The sequence below is a fragment of the Diadema antillarum genome, unplaced genomic scaffold (assembly GCF_040938485.1).
Source record: "Diadema antillarum isolate AM-2024a unplaced genomic scaffold, OU_Dant_1.0 scf00000049, whole genome shotgun sequence".
Lineage (NCBI taxonomy): Eukaryota > Metazoa > Echinodermata > Echinoidea > Diadematoida > Diadematidae > Diadema > Diadema antillarum.
The window spans coordinates 2916972-2930000 of NW_027270938.1; the positions used below are offsets into that span (position 1 = coordinate 2916972).

General features: G+C 39.7%; 1 protein-coding gene across 1 annotated transcript; it reads left to right on the forward strand.

Annotated features, from left to right (window-relative positions):
- Positions 1-4889: 4889 nt before the first annotated feature.
- Positions 4890-12865, forward strand: LOC139715508 (fructose-1,6-bisphosphatase 1-like). The gene is made up of 6 exons (XM_071627078.1): positions 4890-5059; positions 7440-7695; positions 8665-8805; positions 9850-9987; positions 11455-11574; positions 12002-12865. The coding sequence occupies exons 1-6, from the start codon at positions 4890-4892 to the stop codon at positions 12188-12190; spliced, it is 1014 nt and encodes a 337-aa protein (XP_071483179.1). The 3' UTR covers positions 12191-12865.
- Positions 12866-13029: the final 164 nt, after the last annotated feature.

The window sequence follows — 13029 nt, forward strand, 5'->3', positions numbered from 1 at the left end:
GCAGCTAATTTTAGGTGCCCACATAATGCCATCGTAGACTGCACACTGACATATCTCTCAAAATAGTTGTTCCATTCCCCTCAAAACTTTTCTAGATCGGTTGCTTTGATTTCACAGGTTTCTCTTCATTCTAGATTTATCTCTTTCAGGTAAAGTCTTATTTTAAGAACTTCTTTTTTACTGAAATATGGGATTTAGAATGACCAATGAGGCTTTTACTGTAGGTGCTGGAAGAGATGTGTGTAACATTCATCTGATAGTGTTTTTGCTATGAAACAAAGGTGTTGAGCATTAAGTTTTCCTATCAGTACATTTATTACATATTGTGTTTTTATTGTATTTTGCTGATTTTGCTAAAGTGTGCACCCTTTCTGAAAATGATAACAGATGGAAGTATTATAGCTCTTAGAAAAAGTTTCAAACATTGTAAGTCCTTCAAAAATAGAAAGAACTTTTTAAATGGCTTTTCCTTGAAGTTTGATATGGGTCACTAGTTCTTGGTGTGGTATCTGTACTTGGTTTAATGAATGCACGCTATAACTGTTCAAAAGAGAATACATGCATGAAAACCAACGGCTTTTGTTACTCGTGCAAAGATGCATTTCAGTCTATTTATTTATCATGTTTTTATATGACGCAGATTTAGTGGGAGATTGTCCCATTCCAACCGAAGCAAGGTTCCACAAATTGGAGGGCGAAAATAAGATTGGGAATGATTAGCATTTTTCTGGGCTCTATTTGTAGAATTAACAAGTTAGTTCTGGTGGCTGAGAATTTAAAGAATGCGAGCAGCTACCCCAAATAGCTTCTGTCTGCAGCTTGCATTTGTGTGTGTGCACACTTGCGGCTACATTCAAATATGAATCATTCTGAAAAGACTCTCACACACACACACACACATCTAAATGCAAGGGGATTTGTCAGAGATTGAATGGCATTATCGGCAATGTTACATGGAAATCCCTCGTTGCAGTATGGTATACCTGCCAAGGGATCTCTTAAAAGCAGCTTTTATTCACGTATGTGACTTGATTATATTCACAACTCATGCATGCCGATAAGCAACACAACACCATTGATTTCAAATGACGCCGTCAGTGATAGACAGGGCACTTGCCAGAGTACAGTGGCATGTACCTAAATGTACCTACCTATTTTTGAGCATGTTAAAGTGTGTGTGTACCAGAATGTATGTTAAAAAGAAGAAGAAAAAAAAAAAACTCTTGATAAAGGCAGCTGTAAATGACTGTGAATGTTTGACCCTGATCATATTGTCCATTTTAAAAAGTGTCACATTTGATGTGCTGTGGTCATGAATTTCTAATTTTTCTTTCTTTTCTTTTCTTTTCTTTTTTTGTTGTTGTCCAGAATCTCATATGAATATATGGTAAAGTAAATGCTCTGTGCTCTTCACAAAGCGCAAGTTCTATGAGGCATATCTGATGTGTATTTGCTCTATTGACTGTCAAAAGATTATACTGATAATAGATCTATAGATTTTTTTTTTAGCTCATCAGAGAATAAATAAATGTCTAATGAGATCATTTTGGGATTGTGCAAGACCTAGGTAAAGAACATTAAAAATTGACTTTAAGCAAAAACTCTAATACTGTATTTTTGTATTGTTCAAACTCAGATAAGTATAATAAAAATTCGTACTTGTCAATTTCATAGGAAAATTTGTTGAAGAGTGTGATGACAAGTCAGTGCTATCACCTTTCACCAAAATGACTTATTTTTGGCATATCTTTTTTTGACACCTTTTACCCAAAGGGTGTTGGAGGCATTCTTAGTAACTATTTTACACCTGACTTTTTTAGTGATATCAACTTACCACCGCTCAAAGATTTGTCTCTGTAGGGTGTAGGTTTTGAAATGACAGACCTGACTTGTGACTTTAACAATACAACAATAACACTGAATTGAGGACCCAGAATGTATAACCTGCTCAGGTCCAGTGTCTGAAAAAAATGTCATTGCATTATATGCCAACTTGTTGTCGGTGATACTGAAGGAGTTCATGTGTGTGTGATACAATGTATAGAATACTAATATTTTGTCACCAAGTGTAAAATTGGGGTCTGCTGAGTTTGCATTTTTCATTTTGCACAGATAATATGGTGTGTGATTTCAAATTGTTCTCAAATCTCTGTAATGCACTTGAGCGTGAGATCACCAGATTGATCCGATGGTGTCGTTTTCTGAGTAAATGGGGAATATAAATACATGGTTAGGAGTGTGCAGCACAAAAGAAGGGTTATACTGGGATGATTGGGGGGAGGGGGCAGGGGAGGTCAATAAACCATAGCTTCTCCAGGTGCTATGAACAAGTAAACAAGTCAAGAATATTTGTCTGTAGACGGATTACAAAGTACTGGTATGTATTTTTCTTTCAAGGACATAGGAAACTGAACAGCAGCTGTGTATCATCATTATGCGAGAGAAGACCTTTTGTCTTATGTCTTTGACACCGAAATTTTGCCAATCACAATTTTGACTCTTGATATTTTCTGTGATCTTGTCAGGATCTCATAATATGTCCAGGTATATGTGAACACTCTTTGAGTACACACTGTCATACTGGAGCATTGCATTTTATTATTTTTGGTTTCTTGCTACTCTAGATCAGATATGGGGAAATGAGTTTTCAGCTATCTAGGACTTAACTTCAACTAATCTCTCTGCTAATTTGTTGTTTTATGTGTCAAAAACTATACTTGAAATTTGATGACCTGGTTGTTATCAATAGAACGTACCATGATGGTATGCATAAACAGCAGTTACATTGAAAGGGGAAAAGAATTACAAAGTGCCTTTGCCCAAAATTTATGTTGCTCTTCTGCTCCTGCTACATACACTCATGATTTTGTTACATTTCTCTTTTCTTTGAAGGAGCATAGTAATAATGATTTGTTTTAAAGTTTTCTTTATGAGGGCAGGGGATTCTGATTACCTTTAAAGTATTGAGTTTTATCATCATTATGACAAATATTTATGCCATAGTGTCTCTTGGCAACTGGAGGCAAGATTGTCGGAATAGGCACTTTGCATGAAGAGGGTCTGTTCCTGCGATGCAGTGGAACACCCTGTGTAAGTTATAAAAATCCCTATATGTGCTTGTTTGTCAATTGAGATGAATATTGATGAAAGATATGCAGAATATAATAAAATCTCTACAATGTCAATAGAACATAATGTGTGCTCAAATTATTCTTCATGTCTATATCGAGTGGTGGGAGAATGTTTCTCACTCGCACCTCCATGGTATGAAGGTGAGGATTATGATAGTGATGGTGGTAATTTTAATGTGTTTGGAATCTTTTTTCTTTTTGAAGTGTGCATGTGAGTGCATCCTTTTATGTATGTGTGTGTGTGTGTATGTTTATCAACACGTGTGAGTATGAATGTGTTTGCACATGACTTGTATCTGTTTATGTGTGTATCAACTATGTCTATGAATGTGCGTGTGTGTGTGTTTGTGTGTGTGTGTGTGTGTGTGTGTACTTGCATATAGATTGATTTATGTTTTGCAGAGAACAAAAAAGTGCAATGATCATCTTTATTTGGTGATACCTGTTGAGTATAAAATACCACTGGAGTAAACTTCTAATATGCCACAGGAGAATACAATAAATGTGACTTGTGTGTATGTGTGTGTAAGTATAGGTGAATCTGAAAGACTTCTGCACATGATGGAGTGTAATCATAATCACAATGAATGATTTGTGGGAAGAAAAGAGCTAAAGGTGGATATGGATATGTCAGAAAGTGAATACCAATTTTGATAATTACCTCCGCCAAGGGAGGAGGTTATGTTTTCGTTACCGTTGGTTTGTTCGTTCGTTCGTTCGTTCGTTCGTTCGTTCGTTCGTTCGTTCGTTCGTTCGTCGTTCGTTCGTTCGTTCGTTCGTTCGTTTGTCTTTGCGCAAAATAACTCGAAAAGTAGACAACTGATTGGAATGAAATTTGCAGGAAAGGTTGAGAATGACACGATTGACAAACGATTAACTTTTGGTAGTGATCCGAGAATTTTGGGGGAATTTATGACGGATTTTTGATATTTTGGCAGGGAGGGTCAGTGAACTTGGGAGTTCAGGCTGCGCGTATTTGAGGTTTGCATGCGTGCACTAAAGTGCGTGCTCTAGTTTCTGCAGGGGTGAGGCGCGCTGTGGAGCTGAGGGTTTATGACGTAACAAAGGCTTCTATATTGGGAAATCGGCGACTTTCAGCACAGCTTGGGTGGAAATATCTCTATGGAAGAACAAGATCAGTGGTGAAAATGATTTGCATGCTTGGCGGAGGTCTGCGCTCTCAGAGGGCTTTTCTAGTTGATTTATTGATGAGGTAGACACACAAACAATAATCAAGATTAAGAAGTTTGAAGATATATTCAATTTACCAACAAAAAAAAAGCCACATTACGCCGGTGAGAAATATAGTATTTAACAGTTGCATTTAATATAGAGAAAAACTAAGAAGTAGGCCCTTTAGCTTCCATCATCCCTTGCTATAATTTTCTTTTTATCAGTACACCTCTTTCCTTCTTCTACTCCGCTGCTCCTCTTCTATCGCATCTCCGTATGTTCTTTTTTCTACCCCTCCCCTGTCCCTCTCTTGATTCCTTCTCTCAGTCATCTCACTCCCCTCTCTACTCCCTCCCCTTCCCTGAAGTGAAGAGGCGGGAAGGGGCCTCCCGATCTTTGTGACGTAAAGGGGCGCGTCTGAAAGACTCGCCCTGATTGGATATCTGCTGGTTCGTCAGACACCGTACTTGTAACCTGTTGCGAGATTGCATTCTTCATAAGGAATACATGTGAAAGGTGTACGTGCATGACCGAGACCCGACGTACACTAGTGATGCGTGGCATTTATAAACATACGAAATCAGCATGTCTACGCAAGGTGTACAGACCGATTTTGTGACGTTAACACGCTTTGTGTTGGCCGAACAGAGGCGTTTTCCTCAGGCCACGGGAGAACTGACCACTCTCCTAAATTCCCTGCTGACTGCTATCAAGGCAATATCGTCAGCTGTGAGAAAAGCCGGTATTTCGAGGCTGTAAGTCATATTTCAGTGAGCGTTTGCGCTGGGTTTGAGTAATATGAACACTTTTTTCTATATATGGGACTATTACTGGTGCGACTGTTGACGTCACTTGACATGGTGGACACTGGGATTGTTTAATTGTCACGAATTCTCTTCTAAAGTTTCCAACATGTTTGTGTATTCTGAGGAGGTACTAACCCGAATTTTTGTATATTACGTATTTATATGCAGTCAAATTTTTGTCGTTTATAATTTACTGGACGTGATAATTTTCAGTGGTGAATGGGTCTGACGTCTGGTGTGTGACTGTAGTGAAAGGGTCAATTTTTTAATATAAATTTATTAAGATTTAACCCTAAAACCCAGGGCTGCCAATAATATTATTTAGGTCAGGGGCTGCGTGACATTTTTGAAGGGGGGGGGGGGCTGCATGTGGTACTGTAAAAGTGGATATTTTCGCGCGACTATAATTTTTTGCGCTCGGCGGGGTTAGAAGTATAGAACAGCTTCGCGTGTTTTTAATTCCGCGGAATCAAGACATCAACTACTGGAACATATGGCAAGCAAAAATATTCACATGCTTTTATTTTCGCAGTAGTTTCTGGTTGCGCGAATTGCGCGAAAATTACAACACCGTGAAAATTTCCACTTCTACAATAGTTTGCACCTTGCCGTTGCGTAGCCTTAATAAAATGCCAATAAGGCAGTGTATACAATCACACGCGTGTGTCTTTATCATCCAGCCACACGAGTGTGGTTGTAGCCATGGCCCGAGTCGCTGGATACAGCCACACTTGTGTGCCATGTACATGTACATACCGGTAATATCCACACACGGCGAGAAGCTTTAACATTGCGTAGCGGCGGGGAACACGCTGTGTGTGGCCACATCAACACGCGATATGATGTACCACTGCAAAGCGATGAACCTACCTCCTAGATTAATTTTATTTAATATTATCTCACCATCTAGACATTTCATTTTAAACTTTATTCTCATTTTCTTTATTTGATAAGATGAATTTAAAATCAATAGCAAAGTTACAAGTGATTTTGCACTTTGATTTACGATTGATCATGCATTGCGTCGTTATTGAGACTTTGCCTTCGCCTTCGTTCGTTCGGGTACAGTAACTCGCAAATCGCGCACCTAGCGTACACAGGCAGCCGGCGCGCGGGTCCCTGCTGGGGCGGGTGGCGGCACACTGTGCTGGCTAGGCTACTGCTGCAGCTTCGCTAAGCGATCGCTAGCACCCGAAGCCACGATGGTAGGGCCTAACACCTGCAGTCTAGCGATGTTAAACCGAAGTCCCCCAATTTAGCTGCAGTTGTAACTTTGCTATTAATTCTAAACCCACCGTATCAAGCACACACGATTAGAACGGATTGTGTGGTGTTCATAATTATGCTTGATAAGCACGGCGATCAGCTTCTTCGTGTGTGTGGATACAGTATATACACTGTACATTACACACGAGTGTGGCTGTATTCAGCGACTCGGGCCATGGCTACAACCACACTCGTGTGGCTGGATGGTAAAGACACACGCATGTAGTTGTATACACTGCCTAATGATAATAGATCCAGATGGGAAGATTTAAATTAGGTATCAATCGCAAGGACGAAACCTATGGAAAATATCAATTCACAGTGTTTATTTTTTTCTGATTTTTCCCAGACCCCCCCCCCCAAAAAAAGTGTGTGTGTGTGTGTGTGTGTGTGCGTGCAGTCCATTGGGAGGGACTTCAGGCCCTACCCCCTTTCCATGGCTTGGTGGGGGGAGTTGGAGCTGGAGAGGATGTCCATAACCAAAACAATCCAGGGTTTTATAGTTATGGGTCACACACAGTTTTGAGGTCAAAATGATTGTTATCAAAATTATAGGTTGCAGAATTGGATTCTCACATGTTTCACTTCGACTTCTTTACGCTTTCGTGACATTGCAGTCCAATCTAGCCTTGGCCAGATATAATGAAACTGTTTGCAATTAACTATTGCTGCAATAAATATGTGCCGCACACTGTAGATATGGTTCAATATTAACTCATTACTCCTTGGAGTATATGCATATGAATGTCTGTTGCTGAAATTAGCCAGCAACCGTTTTGAAATGCCAGGGTATGCTAGCGTTCTATTCAAGTTCATGAACTGTAAAACAATTACTGCTATTTCCCCTCGGCGGGTCGTACTTCTAAGTTTATTTTGTTTTGTTATCTCTGTCCCTCTCGTGTCACTCTTTACTGAGAGAGCGAAGGAGAGCACAAACAGATTAGAACCCACCAATCTGCTGGCATTTTTAGTCTTTAGCTTTATCCAGAATCTGTAAGTTATGCTGTATAAATGTTTCGGGTGAGATGAAAACTCCGACACATTTTGCCCTTTGTCTGTTCAGTTATGGCATTGAAGGGTCAGTGAACACAACCGGTGACCAGCAGAAGAAGCTGGACGTCATCTCCAACGACCTCTTCATCAACGCCCTCAAGAGCTCGTACACAACCTGTGTCCTCATCTCTGAGGAGAACGAGACTGTCATTGAAGTGGAGACGGAGAGACGGGGGAAGTACATTGTGGCCTTCGACCCCTTGGATGGCTCCTCAAATATCGACTGCCTAGTCTCCATTGGGTCCATCTTTGGAATTTGGAGGAAGGTAATCATGCCGGGAATTCTGGTTACATTATTCACATAACTTTGTGTTATGTTTATCTTCATTAACTGGGATGTAGTTTTCAATAGGATGTTCCAAGCTGTCAGTCCCTTGGCAGCTTGCTTACAATCTTTATAAGTGCTTCCTTTGTGTTCATGTTGAATAAATCCCAAAACAAACACAGTTGTGCTTTTTAACTTAATGAATGTAGACCTATGTTGCACATTGTGTCCAAAGTACTAGGAATGGACAGTCAACACTTTTTATGACAGCACACTGACTTCAAGGAAATTTCGTGATTCATTAAACATAGGAGATGAAATAACATAAGTTATTTTCTTTTCAGCGTATCTAGTGTATTGCCCATGGACATATAGACTTGAATCCACAAAGGTAATTCAAATCAAAGCCGTGGTGTAAATTTATTCCATGGAGTAAATGAAGTGCAAAAGGGGCGTACCTTTAACACCTAAGTATCAATATGCCATAATTATTTGATCTCTGTCAGCTGAGTTTACACGCGCATATACACAGAAGAAATTAGTGTGAACCTTGGACTAGATTTAAACCGCTTTTTTGAATTCCTGCCTACAGCTGTAAGTGTGTGAGAAGTTGGCATATTGTCCATAATGTGCACAAGTAATAAGTATGATTAATAGATATAATCATCGAGTTTAAAAGTATCCAGCGAGAATACCAAGAGGACACTGTATTTATCCTTTAATTACATCTGTGTTTCTCTCTATCTATATTGTGACAGTGGTACCCCCCCATATTTTTTTTTTCTTTATTCCATTTACAGGATATACAGTTAAATACATTACAATTGCCAGTAAACCTCTTTATATGGCATGTATTTAACTGTATATCCTGTAAATGGAAAGAAAAAAAAATATGGGGGGGGGGGGTACCACTGTCACAATATTCTATTCTTCTGTTGTCTGTACACCGACGTTCACTTGATGTCAACAGACCAGTGATGGTCCGGTGACAGAGAAGGACTACCTCCAACCCGGTCGTAACATGGTGGCTGGGGGGTACGCCCTCTACGGCAGCGCCACGATGGTCGTCCTGAGCACCGGTAACGGGGTCAATGGCTTCCAGCTGGACCCGGTGAGTATGTGCCGATCCTATCCTTAAACTAAAGCTTTCCCCACCTAATGAGATAGAGCAGAGTCTTGCAACCTCTGTAGCTAAGCTGTTTAAAGATATGTCAAATCATTGAAAAAGACTACAGTATTCAATGTGAGAAATCAGAGTTCGTAAACTAGAATTACCACCATTTCATGTGAGCCTATTTTGATAATATTACTAAATGCTACACAAATCTGAAGATACTGTCTGATGTGCTTTTTGTCCAAAGTCATTCATTGTTGTATTGCCATAAAAAGAACACTTCAAAATTACAGGCAAGGTATGAAGGCTTTACATTTAAGTATCTGATACAAATAGAATCACACCAATAATCGATTCATTTTTCTTTATATTGTTCTGCGCAAGTAACATTACAAGCTGTAGTAGTCCTCTCATCCAGCAGTGGCGGCTCTGAAACTTCAAAAATTCATGACTTTTGAATAGATTGTCCGATTTTCCTCAAACTCTTACCGATGTGTCCTGCTGATATTGCTGCACCCTCTCAATCCTTATGTATATGAAGGTGAACTTGTCCTTCAATTTATCCATCAGTACATCTACTTACCTACCTACCATCCATACATCCATCCAGCAAGGCTTGACACTAACTTTTTCTTTTAGTGGCCCAACAATTAAATTTGATAGCCTGATTTGGCCACCAACAAATACCTTTCCTGAAAACATGGTGACCCATTATCTATTTTTGGTAGCACCAGGCCACCGCTAATGTTGGAGCCCTGCATCCATCCATCTATCTATCTATCTATATATCTATCTATCTATCTATCTATCTATCTATCTATCTATCTATCTATCTATCTGTCCGTCCGTCCATCCATCCATCCATCCATCCATCCATCTATATATCTATCTATCTATCTATCTATCTATCCATCTATCTATCTATCTATCTATCTATTTATCTATCTATCCGTCTATCTATCTATCTATCTAACTAACTATCTGTTTGGCTGTGCATCTATTTACCACCATTTATCTATCTTTGTTTATTTCGTCTATCAGGCCATTGGTGAGTTTGTGCTGACCGATAGGGACATGAAGGTGAAGCCGAGAGGTAAAATCTTCAGCATCAACGAGGGCTACGCACAGTACTGGGACGAAGCTATCACTGAATACGTCAAGTCCAAGAAGTTCCCAGGGGTGAGTGACAGAGCTGTATCACAACCACGGTGATCAGAGCTCGAAGGGTGATTTCAAGTTCTGTGCTAGTGCTAGTGCTATCTCAGCACTAGCACTGGTGATAAGGAGGGTGACCTCAAAATTATGACATATTTTTTAGTTGCTGGTGCTGGACTGAGTGTTGAATGTCGTCTCCTGAGCCGAGCTCCGCTGGTTGTGTTGGCAATGTACATGTTTTGTTTTTTTTCCCCATGGGCTAACATTAGTCCCTAGGGATTATCGTCTTTGTCATTTCAAGTTTGGTGCTGGTGTTAGCATTGCCGTGCAAGACCCACATTCGATCACTTCCATAAGGGATGCACGTTTTACGTGCAGAGTCTGTGCTAATACACAAACACTCTAGACACGGCTACATCAATCTGAGCCTGGGAGCAAAATTATGATAGTTGTGTTTCAAAAAAGGGATGAAATTTGTGGCATTTTCATCTGTCTTCCTCATGTGTCTAAAACTAAGCAGTCATGGCTGCATCTGTTAATATTTGACTGCAATCATGCGCAATCACTTTTTCGTCGCACAATTCTTGCGGACTTTGCGGTGCTGTGATTTCAGCATCCACTGCTGGGGATCAATAATTGTGATCGGTATTGCTTCGTTAATCTGACCGTCGGTGTTGGAGCTTGATTTCAGGCAGTTGGATGGGAGATAACACTAGCACTAGCACTAACTCTAGCACCAAACTTGAAATCCCCCATTGTGTAGTTTGTCTGAGCTTCTTCTTTTTGTTAAGAGTGAAGATTCTACATCAATAGAGCAATTCATATCTGTCCTGATCATGGGAGTTGGAGACAGCGTCAATATAGGCAGTAAGATATGAGCAAAAGATAGGGTAAGGTTTATATCAGATCGAGATCAAGTTAAGTATGAGATACCATGACAGGCTGAAGTTCTGGAAATGTTCCAACAAAGCACTGGGTGTTAGAGTGATATGACTTGAGGTGCTCCTAGGATGCCATTCTAGACAGTTTGCTTCATTCATTCTAGACTGCAGAGCTGCCAAGTCTCCCCGATTCTACAGGAGTCTCCCTGAAAATGTCAAAATCTGTTCATGTCTGAATAAGAAAATATTATAATCTCCCTGATTTGAGAATTATTTTCGCCCATTGAAATGCATGTAACACACAGATATCTTCCTGATTGCTGTGTGGAATCTCCCTGATTTGGATGTGGGAATGTTGGCGGACCTGTAGATTGTTATCGATCCATTGCTCTTTACCACATTTGCTACTAAAAAAAAAGCTTCACATTCCACATTATCTTGTTCAGTGAGTCTGTGCTTGGGTAGTTCCTAGCAGGATGTGCAGGGACTTAAGAATGGGAGAAAGGAGTCTGAATTTATAGCCCATGAATTATTTTTCATTCCTATATGAATCTTAGTGATGATTTCAGTGAATATGCTTTTTTTATCCTTCCACTTTTGCCACCTGTAGGATGGCCAGGCCCCCTACGGTGCACGGTACATCGGTTCCATGGTGGCAGACATGCACCGGACTCTCAAGTATGGTGGCATCTTTTTGTACCCGGCGCACAAGAAGAGCCCTAAGGGAAAGGTGCGGTATCATTCATTTTAACCATGTGAAAGTTTCTTTGGATCATTACAAGGGGAGTAACCTAAAATGAGTTTATTGTAGAGTGACAAATTAGTGTGTTGCTGTATTACATGTATGTCACTATATCATGTCGTTGAATTATTTCATATTCTTTCACCTTTGGGTATATGAAAGCATGTGCTCAAAATAGACTGCACTGTGTCAACTATCTTTCAAGTTATGTAAAATCATTTCAATTATTGAAGCAAGCCTTCTTCGCTTACCGTTTCTTATCATCTCAGTATTTCTTAATGTGTTGTGGTTGAGCAAGACATGGCTTGTTCTCGAGGTAGATACTTGTAGTTTCAAACCAAAACCTGAAGCAAAAAAAATGGTTTCTTCATATCAGAAAGTTTTAACTTTTCATGTCTTTCTGTCTGTTATGTAGCTTCGCCTGCTTTATGAGTGCAACCCAATGGCATTCATCATGGAGAAGGCCGGCGGCCGCGGAATCGCCGGTCAGGAGAACATCCTGGACATCCAGCCCACGGCCATCCACCAGCGCTGCCCCGTCATCATGGGCTCCAAAGACGACGTCGAGGACTTCCTCGCCATTGTCAAGAAGCACTCTCCATAATCCGCCTGCGAGGGCGGTGCATGATCTGACCGTGAAGTTCCTGTTGCGAAATCAAACCTGTCCAAGTGAGCTTTTTCTTCAAATGTGTTGATAGGCAGACAGCATGCTAATTGAAACATTTCTCAAAATTTGCAGAGTTTCGTACTAGCAAACATGTACTTGATAAAAATTCTCAAGCATATCATCATCTGCATAAGTATTTATTAATTCTGCAGAGATGATCAAAGTATCGATGAAACTAATGAATAGTTGAGTCAAGTTTTGTATTGTGTTTATTTGGTTTTGTTTGTTTACTTCATACCATTTCATTTCTGGATGGGTTTGAGTTTATCTAGAAATTGTTTTCTTGTACAAGTGCATATCTGCATATTCCATGTCATGTCTTCATCTCTCACAAAATGGTTAAAAAGAACAACTTGCACTAAATATGGACAGAATGTGAGCTATGTTTTGTTTGTCATTCACTTCACATTTACTCAGATTGCACAGGAAAAGCTTTAGGGCTTTTTTTTATTTTTTTTAAGTGCCAATATCACAAAGTTAGCATGAAAAACAAACAGGAACCCAAATGATATACAGCAAATGTATAAAACGATATTTTTCTAATGCATAGAAATTAGAGAATGTTTGCTTAAATATCTTTGGCAAAAGCACTCACAAAACTATCATTTTCAAGTATCATACTAAGGAAATACCATCTTCAGATGATGTTTTAAATGACAATTTCTTTGTAAGTGTGGCCTACTGCTTCAATTAAAAACAATAAAATAACAAAACAAGAATCTAGCTACCCAAACACCAAATTCACATCCTATCGCTGTTTTTCTGATCACCATATT